Raw genomic sequence first — 22,635 nt, forward strand, 5'->3', positions numbered from 1 at the left:
CCCATCTACAAGTACCTTGTACAGCACCTGTTGATCACCTACAGGTATCTGGCACTTCATCTGGATATCCAGTATACTCCAGCATTGCCTGGCACATTGCGCTTCCAAATCCACTTTATTGTGAGTAGGAATTTGGGAGTCGTTCTATAGCACTATATATTTGTGTGTTACATATTGCACTATATTTGTTTTATTTTTATTTTTCATTACTTCTTCGCTCCCCTGAGAAATTCAAGCTTCGTTATCTATCTAGACTTGGAAACAGTCTATCTCCAAGGGTTGAGAGAAGTAGTCTTATACATATCACTGTTGTTGAATTTATTTATTTTCATCACAATTTTATAGTTTATTATTTTTATCACTGGTTTTATTTGTTTTTTTTCACTTGAACACGTTTTTGGGTATAGACAGAGCGCCATCTAGTGTTTTTTATACCTCACCCCTGCCAGGCTGCCACAGTGAAGGCCGTCCTCATCCTCATCACCGTCCATGTCCTCCGTTACCACAAACAATACAGTACAATAACAAATACAATCTAATGTCCCGTAACCCCTTAATCACCTTAGTGGTTAGTAACCGCTATAGTAATTAAGGGGTTAACCGACCCTCTCCCACTACCCACCCAGGAGGCCTAACCACCCTCCCCAGGCAACTACCCCCACTCTTCATCCAATCATTGGTACAGTGGGTACATCATACTCATATAATATGATTTACCACTATAGCAAGAAATGGTGAAGGAATAAAAAAACGGCCCAAATAAAACACATTACATAGCCAACTAAACACATAACAAATGCCAATAAAACAATTGAATGGCACAGTGGGTACATCATGCCCATATAATATGGGCATGATTTAACACTATGCCAGTCAATGGTGAACCTAAAAAAGAAATGACAAACAAGATCCAATGGATTCAGAACAATTAGAAAATAAAAACAAATAAAGAAGTAAATAGAACAAAATTACCACCAATCAATTAATTCAATCCAAAATAAAGACCAGTATAAACAATTAAAACACCAAAACAAAACCATGAATAAATAAAATAAATATACAAATAAACAGCATTATTCAAAATCAAAAGTCAAAAAATAATCCAACATTAAAAAGCAAACACCAATCAAAAGCCAGAAATAAACAATTTAAAACGCCGCCAAAAATTCCTGAGCACTACATCAATATGCAACATAAATAGCATACAAATTTAAAAACAAAGAACCAATATACATTTAAAATACATACAAGCCAGCATTTACCAAAACAACCATTGCTTCTTACTGTATGTATGGCACTAAAGGTCCATACATAAATACATTTGCAATGTATGTGTGAAAAAAATGCAATCACAATAAAAATAAAATTAAAAAAACCTGTAAAATAAAAATAACATACATTCAATTTTTTCCCTTACCTCTAGATGTCTTCACCCTCCGATTCCTGAGGTCACCACAAGCTCCCGAACCAATCCACGAACTCAAACAGCAACGGGCCACAGGTAAAGTCCAAAGTCCCTTTCTTTTTTCTTTTTAAATTGTAATCCATTTTTGGGGTCTTCTATCTTCTTCTGCATCTGTATCTTCTTCTTCCATCTTCAGCAGGCACGCCCTTGTATTCCTAGTGGAGAAGGAGGTCCTTCCTCCTCCGCTTCTTGCCGTCAAATGAGGCTGCACAGGCTTTTATAGGCCTGTCACGTCACATTTGAGGCAAATGGTTCACATGTCATTTGACTGGCCTGTGAAAACCATGTGCCTTGTTTTTTTTTTGTTTTTTTTGTGACGTCATGTAAAGGAAATGAAGCCAGACAATCAGAATGGCTGTGCTTCCTTTCCCTTTAACATGATGTCATCAAATGCAACATGGCTCCCATCACATGGTACTTCAACCAATCAGATTGTGGGAACTATATCCCCAATCTGATTGGTTGTTGTAGACCATGTGACAGAGTTTTTAGGGAAAGGATTTGACGTTATCCAAAGGCAGTCACATGGTCTACAACAACCAATCAGATTGGGGATATAGTTCCCACAATCTGATTGGTTGAAGTACTATGTGACGGCAGCCATGTTGCTTTTGGTGACGTCATGTTAAAGGGAAAGGAAGCACAGCCATTCTGATTGGCTAGCTTCATTTCCTTTACATTATGTTACAAAAAAAACAACAAAAAAAACCACAAAAAAAAACCAAGGCATATGGCTTTCACAGTCAATCAGAGTGTGGGAACCATTTGCCTTAAATGTGAAGTCATAGGCCTATAAAAGCCTGTCCAGCCTCATTTGACGGCAAGAAGCAGAGGAGGAAAGACCTCCTCCACCAATAGGAATACAAGGGCATGCCAGATGAAGAAGAAGAAAAAGATACAGATGATGAAGAAGAAGAAGATACAGAAGATACAGAAGAAGAAGTTAGAAGACCATGAAAGTCCCAAAATTGGATTACATTTTACAGATGAAGAAAAAGAAAGAAGAAAAGGACTTTGGATTTTTTTTACCTGTGGCCCGTTGCTGTTTGGGATCGTGGATTGGTTCGAGAGTTTGCGGTGACCACGGGAATCAGAGGCTGAAGACATCTACAGTAAAGGTAAGAAAAAACATAGAATGTATGTTATTTTTATTTTTCAGGTTTTTTCATTGTATTTTTCTTGGTATTGGATTTTTTTTTATGAGCGTTCATTGGCACTGTATTTATGTATGTCTATTTATGGATATACATACATACAGGGGCAAGCAATGGTTGTTTTGCCAAATGTTTGCTTTTATGTGTTTTAAATGTATTTTGCTTATTTGTTTCGAAGTGTTTGGCCTATTTATTTTTTATCTTTATTTACAGTGGCGGCCGATCTGAGTCTTCTGCGGCCGCCACCGCAATGTGCGGGCAGACGCGGCTGGTTTGTTTTTTTTGCCGACGCGTGCCGTGCGTCACTGATGCGCGGTCACGCGTGCCAGGGTGCGTGCGTGGTGCGCGTGCCAGGGTTCCCCGAAGGTGGTGGCGGGGTAAGGGGGGACCCGGAGAAGCAGAGGCGGAGGTCGCGAGGGGAGGGGAACGAGGGGAAGGATGCGGGGAAGATGCGGCTGGCGCGCGGCCAAGTTCGGCGCCAGCCCGAAAAAAGCCGCGGGACAAGACGGGTAAATGTAAGAATGAAGCTGGTCGCAGCAGTAGTACGATGGCATTTTTGTGGTGTTTTAAATTGTTTATTTCAGGTGAGGGGGGGGGGTGCTGTTTGCCTTTTAATAGTTGCTTATTATTGGTATTTTGTTTTTGTCTGATGGTGTTTAATTTGAGCTTTCATTTATTTATTGATGTTTTGTTTGGTGTTTGCTTTTTAATAGTGGTTTATTTCTGCTGTTTTGAATTTGAATGATGGTGTTTTTTGGAGCTTTATTTTATTTATTCATGGTTTTGTTTTGGTGTTTTGTTAATTCTGGTATTGATTTTGGATTGGATTAATTGATTTTTGGTAATTTTGTTCTGTTTACTTCTTTATTTGTTTTTATTTTGTGATTGTTTTGATTACATTGGATCTTGTTTGTGATTGTTTTTTTAGGCTGACCATTGACTGGCATAGTGTTATTATATGGACATGATGTACCCACTGTGCCATTCAATTGTTTTATTGGTATTTGTAATGTGTTGATTTTGCAATGTTATGTGTTTTGATTTGGGCCTGTTTTTTTATTCCTTCACCATTTCTTGCTATAGAGGTAAATCATATTATATGAGTCTGATGTACCCACTGTACCAATGAATGGGTGAAGGGTGGGGGTAGTTGCCTGAGGAGGGTGGTTAGGCCTCCTTGGTGGGTAATGGGAGAGGGTCGGTAAACCCCTTAATTACTATAGCAGTTAATAACTGCTAAGGTGATTAAGGAGTTAGGGGACATTAGATTGTATTTGTTATTGTACTGTATTGTTTGTGGCAATGGAGGACATGGACAGTGATGAGGATGAGGACGGCCTTCATCGTGGCAGCCTGGCAGTGGTGAGTGCAAGATTTATTTACTTTATTTATGCTGCTTAATGTTGTATTTTAAATGGGCAAATGCACTATTATCCATATCTGGATAATAGTAATTTTGCCCCTTATTGTACTGTATCTGTTATGGGGGAGGGTTGGGGAGCGGGTGTATTTATTTAAAAGTATTGGGCTACGTGTTTTTTTGGGCACACGATTGGTACCGCAGGCCAGCGGGGAACCCCGGACACCTGCGGCGATCACTCGAGAGCCCCGGACACCCCCGGGGATCACCCGAGGGCCCCGGACACCCCCGGGGACCTAAAATGGTCTTTTTCAAGTGATGAAATCAGTCGTCTTTTTGGCTCATTAAATTCAGCATTAGAAAATCCGAAGTGCCTTTTGTCATTCTTGTTTCCTGATACTATTTGGGTCTCCAGCAGGCTGCCCCTCAGCACAAGGGCACCGGTAACTATGAAAGTACTCTGATCTTATGGTGTGCAGCAGGTCATCTTTTTTTCCATCTCTTTTGCGCCAGCCTTTAGCTGGTGCAAAAATCTGGCGTGCTTTTCAAGTACGATACACTTATCACAGATTAGTGAATCCCGCGGTCTGGCAAAAAACGGCGCGTTTTGGCGTTTTTTGCCTGATCGGACAATTTTTATTTTCATTGATTTTTTCCCCCCTGAAAAATGTCTTTTAAGAGCGATACTGCAGTGTTATCGCTGCTTTGTGAATCGCGCTGCACGCTATATCGCGCTGAAAAGGCACTTATCGTACTTAAAGGGACTTTTCACTGCTTACTGTATTGCCCCCATAATCTGTCCTTTTCTGTGTCTCTCCCTCATTCTCTGTCTCTCTCCCTCATTCTCTGTCTCTCTCCCTCATTCTCTGTCTCTCTCCCTCATTCTCTGTCTCCCCCTCATTCTCTGCCTCTCTCCCGCATTCTCTGTCTCCCCCTCATTCTCTGTCTCTCTCCCTCATTCTCTGTTTCTCTCCCTCATTCTCTGTCTCTCTCCCTCATTCTCTGTCTCTCCCTCATTCTCTGTCTCTCTCTCATTCTCTATCTCTCTCCCTCATTCTCTGTCTCTCTCCCTCATTCTCTGTCTCTCTCCCTCATTCTCTGTCTCTCTTCCTCATTCTCTGTCTCTCTCCCTCATTCTCTGTCTCTCTCCCTCATTCTCTGTCTCTCTCCCTCATTCTCTGTCTCTCTCCCTCATTCTCTGTCTCTCCCTCATTCTCTGTCTCTCTCTCATTCTCTGTCTCTCTCCCTCATTCTCTGTCTCTCTCCCTCATTCTCTGTCTCTCTCTCATTCTCTGTCTCTCTCCCTCATTCTCTGTCTCTCTTCCTCATTCTCTGTCTCTCTTCCTCATTCTCTGTCTCTCTCCCTCACTCTCTTTATGTTCCTCCTTTTCTTTTCTACATTTACGTGTACTTAGCCTCCTCTTTTCTTACATTTATTTCCACTCCCTTCTCTCTCTCACCTATCTCTTTCTCTCACCCTTTCTCCCCTCTCTCTCAAACCCTTCACTTCTCTCTCATATACACATATATAGCCCTCACTTTTCTCTAACACCCACCCCTCACTTATTTCTATTTTACACACACGCACCCACCTCTCTCTCACACACACACATGCACCCGCTCTCACCTCCCTCACACATACACCTCACCTCTCTTTCTCTCTCACACACACAAACCCGCCCTCACCTCTCTCTCACATACACACACTTCTCTCTCTCACACACACACACACAAACCCGCCCTCACCTCTCTCTCACATACACACACACACCTTACTTCTCTCTCTCTCTCTCTCACACACACACACACAAACAAACCAACCAACTCACCCTCACCTCTCTCTCAAATACACACACCTCACCTCTCTCTCTCTCTCTCTCTCTCACACACACACACAAACCCGCCCTCACCTCTCTCACATACACATACACACCTCACTTCTCTCTGTCTCTAACACACACACCTGCGCTCACATCTCTCTCATATACACACACACCTCACTTCTGTCTGTCTCTCACACAAACATGCACCCGCTCTCACCTCTCTCTCACATACACACACACCTCACTTCTCTCTCTCTCTCACACACACACACACACACACACACACACACACACACACACACACACACACACACACACACACACACACACACACACACACACACACACACACACACACACACACGCAAACCTTGCCTCACCTCTCTCACACACTCATCCCTCACTTCTCTCACACACACACCTCACTTCTCCCTCTCTCTCTCTCTCTCTCTCTCTGTTTCCCACACACTCACACACATACACACACACACACACACACAAATCTGCCCTCACCCCTCACACACACATCCCTCACTTCTCTCTCTCTCTCTCTCTCTCTCTGATACACACACTGTCACGGGAGACCAGGACATTTCACCTTTATAACCAGGATCATTTCATTGAGCAAAACCAAAGAGTAAAACAAGTTGTGATTTATTTCGTGGAAACAGACATACACACACACACACACACACACACACACACACACACACACACACACATACACACACACACACACACACACACACACACACACACACACACACACACACACACACACACACACACACACACACACACACAGACACACACACAGACACACACACACACAAACACACACACAAACACACACACACACACACACACACACACACACACACACACACACACACACACACACACACACACACTGGGTTACAAGTAGCAGGAAGAAAACACACTTACTTGGACCTGGGATACAAAACTAGACTCCCCTAAGTGCAGGGAATCCTCACCGTGATCACAGCTGCAAAACAGGACAGAAAATATCCTGGCAGCTTTCTGCTGAAGCCCCTTTCTTTCTTGCTGCAGACTGAACTGGACACTTAGCATCTGAGAATCTTAGGCGTCGTCCCCGCTGGCGCTGACCGCGCTCGTGCTTGAGAGTGGTGATGTCACCAGCTCTCCAAGCATGAGCGCCGGGTATCCTGGCTAGTTTGCAAGAGTGCGCGTGGGGGCATCGGGTCTTGTTGAGCACATTCCAAATTCTCTTTTTTTTGTCTCCCCAAACGCCAAGCTTGGGAGAGCGTGGGTGCACCGCATGAGCGGGGACGGGACAATTTAAATTGCAGAAACTAAACTCGGCAAGCGCCGCGCGCTCAGCATGCTCAGCGCTAGCGTGGACGCAGCCTTAGGTGACTTACTTAGAACTCACTTACTTGGAACACAGCTTGGGACACTCTCTGTGCTGGCTACTAACTTTTATATATCCTTTCCAAAGCCAGCCCCGCAGAATTACCGCCAACCCGCAGTGTGGGAACCTTACTGATAGCCACTCAGCTGTTTGCCAGTTTTGGGAAGCCGGGCACTTGGAGCTTCAACAGGGCACAGGGGCATGTGCGAAAACCGCCATCTTGCCTACTTGCCATGCAGAACCCCCCGCAGGGCTTGGTGCCTTCACGTCTAGGGAGGTGACTACTGGCCAGCCCGGCCTGTATTCATCCCAGGACGTGGGTGCTTCACGCAGGCATCCTGTCCAGATGGCGTTCACACTTCTGGCCACAAGTGTGACTTTCATGTACGGGCCTAGGGCAGACTTAATGGCACCACACTCGGGTAGCCCATAAGCCCCCTCAGAGTCCAAACAGTGAAAGACCCAGCTTAGGTTTCAATGTACACAGTGTCACAGTAATGCATATACGACAGTCAGGTCCTAGAGCTGACACTCTAGGACCGCAAAACACGGATCAGGGGCAACCAAGTGGGCTTAATTAGTGAGCCTGGTTACCCCTCACCGTCACACCTCCCCCCTCAAGATGAAGGCTTTGTTACAAGCGCTTCGTCCGGTGGTTTAACTGGCCTGACACCTCCTGAGGCTGTTAGCTCACTGGGACTGTCCTGGCGTGACAGTCTGCCCACATTTCCATGCTCGCTGCCTTTTTACGTTGGATGGTAAAGTCAAATTCTTGCAGGGCAAGACTCCGACGAAGCAGCTTGCCATTGTCTCCGGACACCCTTTGGTGCCAACTCAGAGGGCTGTGATCGGTGATCACTGTAAATGTCCGGCCATACAGATAGGGCTGAAGTATGCTGGGAGCGCACACAATGGCCAAACACTCTTTTTCAATTGTGTAATAAGCCACTTCCCTGGGCAGCAGTTTCCTGCTCAGGTACACCACAGGATGCCTTCCCCCCTCCCCCCCCACTTGGCTGAGTACAGCACCGATACCGTAATCGGAGGCATCGGTCCGCACCAGAAACTTTTTTGAGTAGTCTGGAGCAGCCAGGATAGGAGCGCTGTCTTCAGTGCCTGAAACACTGTTTCACAGGCAGGAGACCGGGCTACCAGAACTGGGTGTCGCTTCTGGGTCAGGTCTGTCAGGGGTTTAGCCACGGCGCTGTACTGTGGGACAAACTCCCTATAATAGCCAGCGGTGCCTAAAAAAGCCATAACCTGCTTCTTAGTCTTGGGAACGGGCCACTGCACTATAGCCTCAACCTTAGCTGGCTCAGGCTTGAGGTGCCCTCCGCCCACCCTGTGCCCCCCGCCCACCCTGTGCCCCCCGCCCACCCTGTGCCTAGGTCCAATACCTCCGCCATCCCTACTAAGCACTTGGTGGGTTTCAATGTGAGCCCTGCCTCCCTAATCCTGCTCAGCACCGCTGCTACATGAACTAGGTGACTGTCCCACGTCCCGCTAAACACTGCTATGTCGTCCAGGTATGCCCTTGCAAAACTTTGCATCCCTTCCAGTAACCTATTGACCAGGCGTTGGGAGGTAGCCGGGGCATTCTTCATCCCAAATGGCATCACTAAAAACTCATAGAGGCCACTTGGAGTGATGAAGGCTGACTTCTCCCTAGCGTCCTGGGTCAGAGGGATTTGCCAATAGCTTTTGGACAAATCCATGGTAGTCATATACCTTGTCCCCGCAAGCTCATCTAGCAGCTCCTCCATGTGGGGCATGGGATAGGTATCTGACACCGTCCCAGCGTCCACATCTTTGGGGTATCCTGTAACTCAGGAACCCCGCTACATAGCCACAATCTGAAAAGACTTTCTCTGTCAAACCCCCTCTGAAACTCCCAGCCCCGCAATCTCCTGGTCCCAGCACCCCTGGAAAGGTAAAAACACGGAAATTCTATATTGTCGCATAATTTTACACACAGTCACATTAATGCATATACGACAGTCGGGTCCAAGAGCTGAAATTCTAGGACCCCAAAACACGGATGAGGGGCAACCAAGTGGGCTTAACCTTTATTAGTGAGCCTTGTTACCCCTTCACCGTCACACACACCCCTCACACCTCTCTCTCTCTCTCACACACACACACACACCCTCACCCCTCTCTCACACACAAACACACACCCCTCACACCTCTCTCTCTCTCTCTCACACACACACACACACACACACACACACACACACACACACACACACACACACACACACACACACACACAAACAAACACACACACACACACACACACACACACACACACTTCTCTATCTATCACATACACACACTCCTCACTTTTCTCTCACATACACACACCCTCACCTCTCTCTCTCTCACACATACAGTACATGCTCTCACCTCTCTATCTCTCACACACAAACACACACCCCTCACACCTCTCTCTCTCTCTCTCTCTCTCTCTCTCTCTTTCACACACACACTCACCCCTCTCTCACACACAAGCACACACCCCTCACACACACCTCTCTCTCTCACACACACACACATCCCTCACTTCTCTCTCTCTCTCTCTCTCTCTCTCTCTCACACACACACACTCACCCCTCTCTCACACACAAACACACACCCCTCACACACACCTCTCTCTCTCTCTCACACACACACACACACACACACACACACACACACACACACACACACACACACACACACACACACACACACACACACACACACACACACACACCTCTCTCTCTCTCTCTCTCTCTCACACACACCCCTCACTTCTCTCTCACACACACACACACACACCCCTCACTTCTCTCTCTCTCTCACACACACACACACACACACCTCACTTCTCTCTCACATTCACACACCACACACACACACACACACACACACACACACACACACACACACACACACACACACACACACACACACACACACACACACATCCCTATACTTCTCTATCTGTCACATACACACACCCTCACCTCTCTCTCGCTCTCTCTCACACATACAGTACATGCTCTCACCTCTCTATCTCTCACACACAAACACACACCCCTCACACCTCTCTCTCTCTCTCTCTCTCTCTTTCACACACACACTCACCCCTCTCTCACACACAAGCACACACCCCTCACACACACCTCTCTCTCTCACACACACACACACACACATCCCTCACTTCTCTCTCTCTCTCTCTCTCTCTCTCTCACACACACACACACTCACCCCTCTCTCACACACAAACACACACCCCTCACACACACCTCTCTCTCTCACACACACACACACACACACACACACACACACACACACACACACACACACACACACACACACACACACACACACACACACACACACACACACACACCTCACTTCTCTCTCTCTCTCTCTCTCTCTCTCTCACACACACACACACACACACACACCCCTCACCTCTCTCTCTCTCTCACACACACCCCTCACTTCTCTCTCACACACACCCCTCACTTCTCTCTCTCTCTCTCTCTCACACACACACACACACACACACCTCACTTCTCTCTCACATTCACACACCACACACACACACACACACACACACACACACACACACACACACACACACACACACACACACACACACACACACACACACACACACACACACACACACACACACACACACACATCCCTATACTTCTCTATCTGTCACATACACACACCCTCACCTCTCTCTCGCTCTCTCACACATACAGTACATGCTCTCACCTCTCTATCTCTCACACACAAACACCTCACTTCTCTCTCTCTCTCACATACATACCCTCACCCCTCTCTCTCAGACACACACCTCACTTCTCTCTCTCTCTCTCACATACATACCCTCACCTCTCTCACATACACACACACATACACAGGCCTTCATTTCTCTATCTCTCACATACACACACTCCTCACTTTTCTCCTCCCAACCTCTCTCTTTTTCTCTTCTTTACCGCCCTCCCCCTCTCCTTTTCCCATCTTTCCATCGCAGCCGGTCACTCACCGAATATGTACCAGGTCAGCCCGGCTGCCGACACCAACAGCAAAATCATCCACAGGGGCGCAAACCTCAGCCAGTCTCTCTGGCCCCACGGGCTCTTCTTACACCCCCCACCTGTCATTACAGGTAACTCCTTGGTAATTACCTGGGTAACAGAATGTTCTAGTTTCAGTGTTTTATTATAAATAAGGGGTCACAGGTATTGTTTAGTCAGCAATGGTTTGCTCTGACGGTTTTTGGAAGTTATACTAATAGTTGTATTTACAGTATATATAGCGCGTTTATCCCCGTGCGGCTCAAAGCGCTTCCCAGTTACAGCTCATCATTTACTGTATTAGTGGGGTTTATTAACTCGAGGCTTAATCACTGGGGAGTTGATATGTCCTCAGGTCCGGCCCCACAGAGACGCGGGGAGACCACGTTATGGAATTTGTGTTGTCGCGTTTCCAGGGCAGATCGCGGTTAGCGCTTCAGCAAAACGCGTATTTCGGAAATAGTGACAAAACTTTCCAATTCTCACCAAACATTTGCAAGTGAATATTTAAAAAAAAAAGGATGAATGGTGCTTTGTGCGCCCGATAATACCAAACATGCAACATGTCCAGGACTTTTCCACCTGAATTGTACATTCCCAATAAATATCTATTTACTTTCTTAACTTGTATTTTGTGACTTACTTCCCCCCCACCCCCCCCCGGGGCCATACCAGCTGCTACCTGTGCGTGTTACCAGCGCATAGCATTTATCCATTTATCGTGGGTATTCATGTGGGAATCGGCTGACTGTATAATCAGTGCTTGGCTGTGCTACGAGGTTGCCACAATAAGATTCAATACAGCAGAGCTCGCACCGGATAATGTGGGAATATGTTGAGAACGATGGGAGATAACGGAGTATTCGCTGGATAATATGGGCTTATGAATTACTGAGGAGCGGTGGCTATTTACACCATAGACTTGCTTGTTCTGATTATTTCATTGTGGGTTAGTTAACTGTGGTGACTGTTCATCAGTCCTTCCCTTGTTTCCACTGAGTACTTGTGACGGGTAACTCCCAATGTACTTGTGGTCAGCTGCTTTGGGTTACCCATGGTTTAGTTGCCTGTTATTATTACTCATGAGTTCCACTGGGTTTATTACCTATTGTTAAGTCTGGCAGTTTACCCCTGACGCAGTTAATAATGAGTAAATAAAGGGGAACTAACGCTGATATTCTCACGGATTACATATTGTTACACTGTGACGTATTGTTAAACTGTGACCTATTCTCACACTGTGACATATTGTTACACTGTGACGTATTCTCACACTGTGACGTATTCTCACACTGTTGACGTATTCTCACACTGTGACGTATTCTCACACTAACATATTCTCACACTGTGACACATTCTCACACTGACATATTGTTAAACTGTGACATATTGTTACACTGTGACATGTTCTCACGCTGTGTGACGTATTCTCACACTGTGACGTATTCTCACACTGTGACGTATTCTCACACTGTTATGTATTCTCACACTGTGACATATTCTCACACTAACATATTCTCACACTGTGACATATTCTCACACTAACATATTCTCACACTGTGACACATTCTCACACTGACATATTGTTATACTGTGACATATTCTCACGCTGAGAGAGAGAGAGAGAGAGAGAGAGAGAGAGAGAGAGAGAGAGAGAGAGAGAGAGAGAGAGAGAGAGAGAGAGAGAGAGAGAGAGAGAGAGAGAGAGATGAGAGAGAGAGAGAGAGAGAGAGAGAGAGAGAGAGAGAGAGAGAGAGAGAGAGAGAGACTTTATATATACACAGAGAGAGGTATAAGGGGTGTAGTACTGCTGGTTTACGCTGTGTGTTACGCTGTGTGTTACGCTGTGTGTTACGCTGTGTGTTACGCTGTGTGTTACGCTGTGTGTTACGCTGTGTGTTACGCTGGTGGGTTCTTCTCGAGGGGTTTTAGTGCTGGAACTATTTGTTATTTTTATATCCCAAGCATTTGTGAATTTCCTTAAAAAATTATTGAATTAATTGAATGTGACCAGTTCATAGTGAGAGATTAAGGGACCGGTGCCATTGTGTAAACACAGAGCCTCTGCAAACCAGGACAAATATTAACCTGACAAGCAGTGCTAGTACGCATTGTGTAACCTACTGTGCTCACACAGACACACACACACATTGTGTAACCTACAGACCTGTGTTCACACGCACACACACATTGTATAACATACAGACATGTGCATACACACACGACAGGGTATCAGAGAGATAACCTCCTTTATTAGGGAGACCAGGATGAGTGACAAAGGGGACCGCCATGCCTCGGTGCTCTGGCAGTGACAAAGGGGACCGCGATGCCTCGGCTCTCTGGCAGTGACAAAGGGGGCCGCCATGCCTCGGCTCCCTGGCAGTGACACAGGGGACCGCCATGCCTCGGCGCTCTGGCAGTGACACAGGGGACCGCCATGCCTCGGCGCTCTGGCAGTGACACAGGGGACCGCCATGCCTCGGCGCTCTGGCAGTGACACAGGGGACCGCCATGCCTCGGCTCCCTGGCAGTGACACAGGGGACCGCCATGCCTCGGCTCCCTGGCAGTGACAAAGGGGACCGCGATGCCTCGGCGCTCTGGCAGTGACACAGGGCACCGCGATGCCTCGGCTCCCTGGCAGTGACACAGGGGACCGCGATGCCTCAGCTCCCTGGCAGTGACACAGGGGACCGCCATGCCTCGGCTCCCTGGCAGTGACAAAGGGGACTGCGATGCCTCGGCTCCCTGGCACTGGAGAAATGGATGGTACTGTAGGTCCCAATGGTCCAGACTGGCCCAAGTGCCCCAGAATAACCGGAAGATTTCTGAAATCTTGGTCACTGTGTGTGTGTCAGCCTGCTCTGTGTGTGTGACAGTGTGTGTGTCAGCCTGCTCTGTGTGTGTGTCAGCCTGCACTGTGTGTGTGTCAGCCTGCTCTGTGTGTGTGTCAGCCTGCTCTGTGTGTGTGTCAGCCTGCTCTGTGTGTGTGACAGTGTGTGTGTCAGCCTGCTCTGTGTGTGTGTCAGCCTGCTCTGTGTGTGTGTCAGCCTGCTCTGTGTGTATCAGTGTGTGTGTCAGCCTGCTCTGTGTGTATCTGTGTGTGTGTCAGCCTGCTTTGTGTGTGTCAATGTGTGTGTCAGCCTGCACTGTGTGTGTGACAGTGTGTGTGTCAGCCTGCTCAGTGTGTGTCAGTCTGCTCTGTGTGTGTGTCAGCCTGCTCTGTGTGTGTGTCAGCCTGCTCTGTGTGTATCAGTGTGTGTGTCAGCCTGCTCTGTGTGTATCTGTGTGTGTGTCAGCCTGCTTTGTGTGTGAGTGTGTGTGTCAGCCTGCTCTGTGTGTGTCAGTGTGTGTGTCAGCCTGCTCTGTGTGTATCAGTGTGTGTGTCAGCCTGCTCTGTGTGTGTCAGTGTGTGTGTCAGCCTGCTCTGTGCGTATCAGTGGGTGTCAGCCTGCTCTGTGTGTGTCAGTGTGTGTGTGTCAGCCTGCTCTGTGTGTATCAATGTGTGTGTGTCAGCCTGCTCTGTGTGTATCAGTGTGTGTGTGTCAGCCTGCTCTGTGTGTATCAGTGTGTGTCAGCCTGCTCTGTGTGTATCAGTGTGTGTCAGCCTGCTCTGTGTGTATCAGTGTGTGTCAGCCTGCTCTCTGTGTGTCAGTGTGTGTGTCAGCCTGCTCTGTGTGTATCAGTGTGTGTCAGCCTGCTCTGTGTGTGTCAGTGTGTGTGCCAGCCTGCTCTGTGTGTATCAGTGTGTGTCAGCCTGCTCTGTGTGTATCAGTGTGTGTCAGCCTACTCTGTGTGTATCAGTGTGTGTCAGCCTGCTCTGTGTGTGTCAGTGTGTGTGTCAGCCTGCTCTGTGTGTATCAGTGTGTGTCAGCCTGCTCTGTGTGTGTCGGTGTGTGTGTGTCAGCCTGCTCTGTGTGTATCAGTGTGTGTGTGTCAGCCTGCTCTGTGTGTATCAGTGTGTGTCAACCTGCTCTGTGTGTATCAGTGTGTGTCAGCCTGCTCTGTGTGTGTCAGCCTGCTCTGTGTGTATCAGTGTGTGTCAGCCTGCTCTGTGTGTATCAGTGTGTGTGTGTCAGCTTGCTCTGTGTGTATCTGTGTGTGTCAGCCTGCTCTGTGTGTATCAGTGTGTGTGTCAGCCTGCTCTGTGTGTATCAGTGTGTGTGTCAGCCTGCTGTATGTGTTTCAGCCTGTTCTGTGTGTATCAGTGTGTGTGTGTGTCTCTGTGTGAGTCCGTCTGCTCTGTGTATCAGTGTTTGTTTGTGTGTGTGTCTGTGTGAGTCAGGCGGCTCTGTATGTATTAGTGTGTGTGTGTGTGTGTGTGTGTCAGCCTGTTCTGTGTGTCAGTGTGTGTGTGTCTCTGTGTAAGTTAGTCTGCTCTGTGTATCAGTGTTTGTGTGTGTGTGTGTGTGTCAGTCTGCTCTGTGTGTATCAGTGTTTGTGTCTGTGTGAGTCAGCCTGCTGTGTGTGTGTCTGTGTGTGTGTGTGTGTGTGTGAGTCAGTCTGCTCTGTGTGTATCAGTGTGTGTGTGTGTCTGCGTGTGTGAGTCAGCCTGCTGTGTGTGTGTGTATGTGTTTGTGTGAGTCAGCCTGCTGTGTGTGTGTGTGTGTGTGTGTGTCTGTGTGTGTGTGTCAGTGAGTGCATGTGTGTGTATCAGTGAGTGCATGTATGTATGTGTGTGTGTATCAGTGAGTGCATGCATGTGTGTGTGTATCAGTGAGTGAATGTATTTATGTGTGTATCAGTGAGTGCATGTATGTGTGTGCGTGTGTGTGTGTATCAGTGAGTGCATGTGTGTGTATCAGTGAGTGCATGTATATGTGTGTGTGTGTATCAGTGAGTGTGTGTGTGTGTGTGTGTGTGTGTGTGTGTGTATGTGTGTTTGTATCAGTGAGTGCATGTATGTGTGTATCAGTGAGTGCATGTATATGTGTGTGTGTGTATCAGTGAGTGCATGTATATGTGTGTATGTGTGTGTGTGTATCAGTGAGTGTATGTATGTGTGTATCAATGAGTGCGTGTGTGTGTGTGTGTGAATGTGTATCAGTGAGTGCATGTGTGTGTATCAGTGAGTGCGTGTGTGTGAATGTGTATCAGTGAGTGCATGTATGTGTGTATCAGTGAGTGCATGTATATGAGTATCAGTGAGTGTATGTGTGTGTATCTGTGAGTGCATGTATGTGTGTGTGTATCAGTGGGTGCATGTATGTGTGTGTGTATCAGTGAGTGCATGTATGTTTGTGTATCAGTGAGTGCGTGTGTGTGTGTATCAGTGAGTGCATGTATGTGTGTGTGTATCAGTGAGTGCATGTATGTGTGTGTGTATCAGTGAGTGCATGTATGTGTGTGTATCAGTGAGTGCATGTATGTGTGTGTGTATCAGGGAGTGTGTGTGTGTATCAGGGAGTGTGTGTATGTGTGTGTGTGTGTGTGTGTGTGTGTCAGTGAGTGCATGTATGTGTGTGTATCAGTGAGTGCATGTATGTGTGTGTGTGTATCAGGGAGTGTGTGTATGTGTGTATGTGTGTGTGTAGCAGTGAATGCATGTATGTTTTTGAGTATCATTGTGTGCATGTATGTGTATGTGTGTGAATGTGTATCAGTGAGTGCATGTATGTGTATCAGTGAGTGCATGTATGTGTATCAGTGAGTGCATGTATGTGTGTATCAGTGAGTGCATGTATGTGTGTGTGTGTGTGTATCAGTGAGTGCATGTATGTGTGTATGTTTGTGTATTAGTGAGTGCATGTATGTGTGTGTGTATCAGTGAGTGCATGTATGTGTGTGTGTACGTATGTGTGTGTATCAGTGAGTGTATGTGTGTATCAGTGAGTGCATGTATATGTGTGTGTGTGTGTGTGTATCAGTGAGTGCATGTATGTGTGTATCAGTGAGTGCATGTGTATGTGTGTGTGTGTATCAGTGAGTGCATGTATGTGTGTATCAGTGAGTGCGTGCGTGTGTGTGTTTGTATCAGTGAGTGCATGTATGTGTGTATCAGTGAGTGCATGTATATGTGTATGTGTTTATCAGTGAGTGCATGTATATGTGTATGTGTGCATCAGTGAGTGTATGTGTGTATGTGTGTATCAGTGCGTGCATGTATGTGTGTGTGTATCAGTGAGTGCATATATGTTTGTGTGTATCAGTGAGTGTATGTGTGTGTATCAGTGAGTGCATGTATGTGTGTGTGTGTGTGTGTGTATCAGTGGGTGCATGTATGTGTGTGTGTGTATCAGTGAGTGCATGTATGTTTGTGTATCAGTGAGTGTGTGTGTGTGTGTGTATCAGAGAGTGCATGTATGTGTGTGTGTATCAGTGAGTGCATGTATGTGTGTGTGTATCAGTGAGTGCATGTATGTGTGTGTATCAGTGAGTGCATGTATGTGTGTGTGTATCAGGGAGTGTGTGTGTATCAGGGAGTGTGTGTGTGTGTGTGTGTGTGTGTGTGTGTGTCAGTGAGTGCATGTATATGTGTGTATCAGTGAGTGTATGTGTGTGTGTATCAGTGAATGCATGTATGTTTGTGTGTATCATTGTGTGCATGTATGTGTATGTGTGTGTGTATCAGTGAGTGCATGTGTGTGTGTGTATCAGTGAGTGCATGTCTGTGTGTGAATGTGTATCAGTGAGTGCATGTATGTGTATCAGTGAGTGCATGTATGTGTGTATCAGTGAGTGCATGTATGTGTGTGTGTGTGTGTGTGTGTGTGTGTATCAGTGAGTGCATGTATGTGTGTATGTTTGTGTATCAACGAGTGCATGTATGTGTATCAGTGAGTGCATGTATGTGTGTGTATCAGTGAGTGCATGTATATGTGTGTGTATGTATGTGTATCAGTGAGTGCATGTATGTGTGTGTGTATCAGTGAGTGCATGTGTGTGTGTGTGTATCAGTGAGTGCATGTATGTGTGTGTGTGTATCAGTGAGTGTGTGTGTATCAGTGAGTGTGTGTATGTGTGTGAATCAGTGGGTGCATGTATGTGTGTGTGTATCAGTGAGTGCATGTGTGTGTGTATCAGTGGGTGTATGTGTGTGTGTATCAGTGGGTGTATGGGTGTGTGTATCAGTGGGTGTATGGGTGTGTGTATCAGTGAGTGCATGTATGTGTGCGTGTATCAGTGAGTGCATGTATGTGTGTGTATTAGTGAGTGCATGTATGTGTGTGTGTATCAGGGAGTGTATGTGTGTGTGTGTGTGTGTGTGTGTGTGTGTGTGTGTGTGTGTGTGTGTGTGTGTGTGTGTGTGTGTGTGTATCAGTGAGTGCATGTATGTGTGTATCAGTGAGTGCGTGCGTGTGTGTGTTTGTATCAGTGAGTGCATGTATGTGTGTATCAGTGAGTGCATGTATATGTGTATGTGTTTATCAGTGAGTGCATGTATATGTGTATGTGTGCATCAGTGAGTGTATGTGTGTATGTGTGTATCAGTGCGTGCATGTATGTGTGTGTGTATCAGTGAGTGCATATATGTTTGTGTGTATCAGTGAGTGTATGTGTGTGTATCAGTGAGTGCATGTATGTGTGTGTGTGTGTGTGTATCAGTGGGTGCATGTATGTGTGTGTGTGTATCAGTGAGTGCATGTATGTTTGTGTATCAGTGAGTGTGTGTGTGTGTGTGTGTGTATCAGAGAGTGCATGTATGTGTGTGTGTATCAGTGAGTGCATGTATGTGTGTGTGTGTATCAGTGAGTGCATGTATGTGTGTGTATCAGTGAGTGCATGTATGTGTGTGTGTATCAGGGAGTGTGTGTGTATCAGGGAGTGTGTGTGTGTGTGTGTGTGTGTGTGTGTGTGTGTGTGTGTGTGTGTGTGTGTGTCAGTGAGTGCATGTATATGTGTGTATCAGTGAGTGTATGTGTGTGTGTATCAGTGAATGCATGTATGTTTGTGTGTATCATTGTGTGCATGTATGTGTATGTGTGTGTGTATCAGTGAGTGCATGTGTGTGTGTGTATCAGTGAGTGCATGTCTGTGTGTGAATGTGTATCAGTGAGTGCATGTATGTGTATCAGTGAGTGCATGTATGTGTGTATCAGTGAGTGCATGTATGTGTGTGTGTGTGTGTGTGTGTGTGTGTATCAGTGAGTGCATGTATGTGTGTATGTTTGTGTATCAACGAGTGCATGTATGTGTATCAGTGAGTGCATGTATGTGTGTGTATCAGTGAGTGCATGTATATGTGTGTGTATGTATGTGTATCAGTGAGTGCATGTATGTGTGTGTGTATCAGTGAGTGCATGTGTGTGTGTGTGTATCAGTGAGTGCATGTATGTGTGTGTGTGTATCAGTGAGTGTGTGTGTATCAGTGAGTGTGTGTATGTGTGTGAATCAGTGGGTGCATGTATGTGTGTGTGTATCAGTGAGTGCATGTGTGTGTGTATCAGTGGGTGTATGTGTGTGTGTATCAGTGGGTGTATGGGTGTGTGTATCAGTGGGTGTATGGGTGTGTGTATCAGTGAGTGCATGTATGTGTGCGTGTATCAGTGAGTGCATGTATGTGTGTGTATTAGTGAGTGCATGTATGTGTGTGTGTATCAGGGAGTGTATGTGTGTGTGTGTGTGTGTGTGTGTGTGTGTGTGTGTGTGTGTGTGTGTGTATCAGTGAGTGCATGTATATGTGTGTGTATCAGTGAGTGTATATGTGTGTATCAGTGAGTGCATGTATGTTTGTGTGTATCATTGAGTGCATGTATGTGTATGTGTGTGTATCAGTGAGTGCATGTATGTGTATCATTGAGTGCATGTATGTGTGTGTGTGTGTGTATCAGTGAGTGCATGTATGTGTATATCAGTGAGTGCATGTATGTGTGTATGTGTGTGTATCAGTGAGTGCATGTATGTGTGTGTGTATCAGTGAGTGCATGTATGTGAGTGTGTATCAGTGTGTGTGTGTGTATCAGTGAGTGCATGTATGTATGTGTATCAGTGAGTGTGTGTGTATCAGTGAGTGCATGTATGTGTGTGTGTATCAGAGAGTGCATGTGTGTGTATCGGTGAGTGCATGTATGTGTATCAGTGAGTGCATGTATGTGTGTATGTGTATGTATCAATGAGTGCATGTATGTGTATCAGTGAGTGCATGTATGTGTGTGTATCAGTGAATGCATGTATGTGTATGTGTGTGTGTCAGTGAGTGCATGTATGTGTGTGTATCAGTGAGTGCATGTATGTGTGTGTATCAGTGAGTGCATGTATGTGTGTATGTGTGTGTATCAACGAGTGCATGTATGTGTATCAGTGAATGCATGTATGTGTGTATGTTTGTGTATCAGTGAGTGCATGTATGTGTGTGTATCAGTGAGTGCATATGTGTGTGTGTCAGTGAGTGCATGTATGTGTATGTGTGTGTATCAGTAAATGCATGTATGTGTGTATGTGTGTGTATCAGTAAGTGCATGTATGTGTGTGTATCAGTGAGTGCGTGTATGTGTGAGTCAGTGAGTGTGTATCAGTGGGTGTATGTGTGTGTGTATCAGTGGGTGTATGGGTGTGTGTATCAGTGGGTGTATGGGTGTGTGTATCAGTGAGTGCATGTATGTGTGCGTGTATCAGTGAGTGCATGTATGTGTGTGTATTAGTGAGTGCATGTATGTGTGTGTGTATCAGGGAGTGTATGTGTGTGTGTGTGTGTGTGTGTGTGTGTGTGTGTGTGTGTGTGTGTGTGTGTGTGTGTGTGTGTGTGTATCAGTGAGTGCATGTATATGTGTGTGTATCAGTGAGTGTATATGTGTGTATCAGTGAGTGCATGTATGTTTGTGTGTATCATTGAGTGCATGTATGTGTATGTGTGTGTATCAGTGAGTGCATGTATGTGTATCATTGAGTGCATGTATGTGTGTGTGTGTGTGTATATCAGTGAGTGCATGTATGTGTGTATGTGTGTGTATCAGTGAGTGCATGTATGTGTGTGTGTATCAGTGAGTGCATGTATGTGAGTGTGTATCAGTGTGTGTGTGTGTATCAGTGAGTGCATGTATGTATGTGTATCAGTGAGTGTGTGTGTATCAGTGAGTGAATGTATGTGTGTGTGTATCAGAGAGTGCATGTGTGTGTATCGGTGAGTGCATGTATGTGTATCAGTGAGTGCATGTATGTGTGTATGTGTATGTATCAATGAGTGCATGTATGTGTATCAGTGAGTGCATGTATGTGTGTGTATCAGTGAATGCATGTATGTGTGTGTATCAGTGAGTGCATGTATGTGTGTATGTGTGTGTATCAACGAGTGCATGTATGTGTGTGTATCAGTGAGTGCATATGTGTGTGTGTCAGTGAGTGCATGTATGTGTATGTGTGTGTATCAGTAAATGCATGTATGTGTGTATGTGTGTGTATCAGTAAGTGCATGTATGTGTGTGTATCAGTGAGTGCGTGTATGTGTGAGTCAGTGAGTGTGTGTGTATCAGTGAGTGCATGTATGTATGTGTATCAGTGAGTGTGTGTGTATCAGTGAGTGCATGTATGTGTGTGTGTATCAGAGAGTGCATGTGTGTGTATCGGTGAGTGCATGTATGTGTATCAGTGAGTGCATGTATGTGTGTATGTGTATGTATCAATGAGTGCATGTATGTGTATCAGTGAGTGCATGTATGTGTGTGTATCAGTGAATGCATGTATGTGTATGTGTGTGTGTCAGTGAGTGCATGTATGTGTGTGTATCAGTGAGTGCATGTATGTGTGTGTATCAGTGAGTGCATGTATGTGTGTGTATCAGTGAGTGCATGTATGTGTGTATGTGTGTGTATCAACGAGTGCATGTATGTGTATCAGTGAATGCATGTATGTGTGTATGTTTGTGTATCAGTGAGTGCATGTATGTGTGTGTATCAGTGAGTGCATATGTGTGTGTGTCAGTGAGTGCGTGTATGTGTATGTGTGTGTATCAGTAAATGCATGTATGTGTGTATGTGTGTGTATCAGTGAGTGCATGTATGTGTGTGTGTATCAGTGAGTGCGTGTATGTGTGAGTCAGTGAGTGCATGTATGTGTGTGTGTCAGTGAGTGCATGTATGTGTGTGTGTCAGTGAGTGCATGTATGTGTGTGTGTATCAGTGAGTGCATGTCTGGCCCTATAGTGGCTCTAACAATATGTTTCTCCCTGTGACTCTTTTTCCTAGTCTGACACATGGCATGTCCTCTGTGTCTCTCTGTCTCACACACACAAACGCACACACACGCACACTATCACTTACCTGGCTCACATCTTTCAGGGGCTTTTCCATGGGGTCAGTTGGGGGATCAGCAAGGGGCAGATGTAGTGACATTTTCCACACACCCCCGACACACCTGGACACACAGCTTCCCACTCTGCTGCAGGGACATTCTGTGACTCTCACACATACCTCACAACCTCA

The 22,635-nt window shown here is 46.0% G+C and overlaps 1 protein-coding gene across 1 annotated transcript in view; it reads right to left on the reverse strand.

Annotated features, from left to right (window-relative positions):
- LOC142486425 (uncharacterized) overlaps positions 1–22,635 on the reverse strand; it is a 50,877-nt gene extending 28,242 nt beyond the window's left edge. Inside the window, exons 1-2 of the mRNA XM_075585014.1 lie at positions 22,474–22,635; positions 11,250–11,391 (exon numbers count right to left, since the gene is read on the reverse strand). Of these exons, the coding sequence (XP_075441129.1) occupies positions 11,250–11,391; positions 22,474–22,545 (214 nt within the window). The 5' untranslated portion in view covers positions 22,546–22,635. The remainder of the gene's footprint in view (positions 1–11,249; positions 11,392–22,473) is intronic.

Source organism: Ascaphus truei, unplaced genomic scaffold (assembly GCF_040206685.1).
Source record: "Ascaphus truei isolate aAscTru1 unplaced genomic scaffold, aAscTru1.hap1 HAP1_SCAFFOLD_860, whole genome shotgun sequence".
In the NCBI taxonomy this organism is placed as follows: Eukaryota; Metazoa; Chordata; class Amphibia; order Anura; family Ascaphidae; genus Ascaphus; species Ascaphus truei.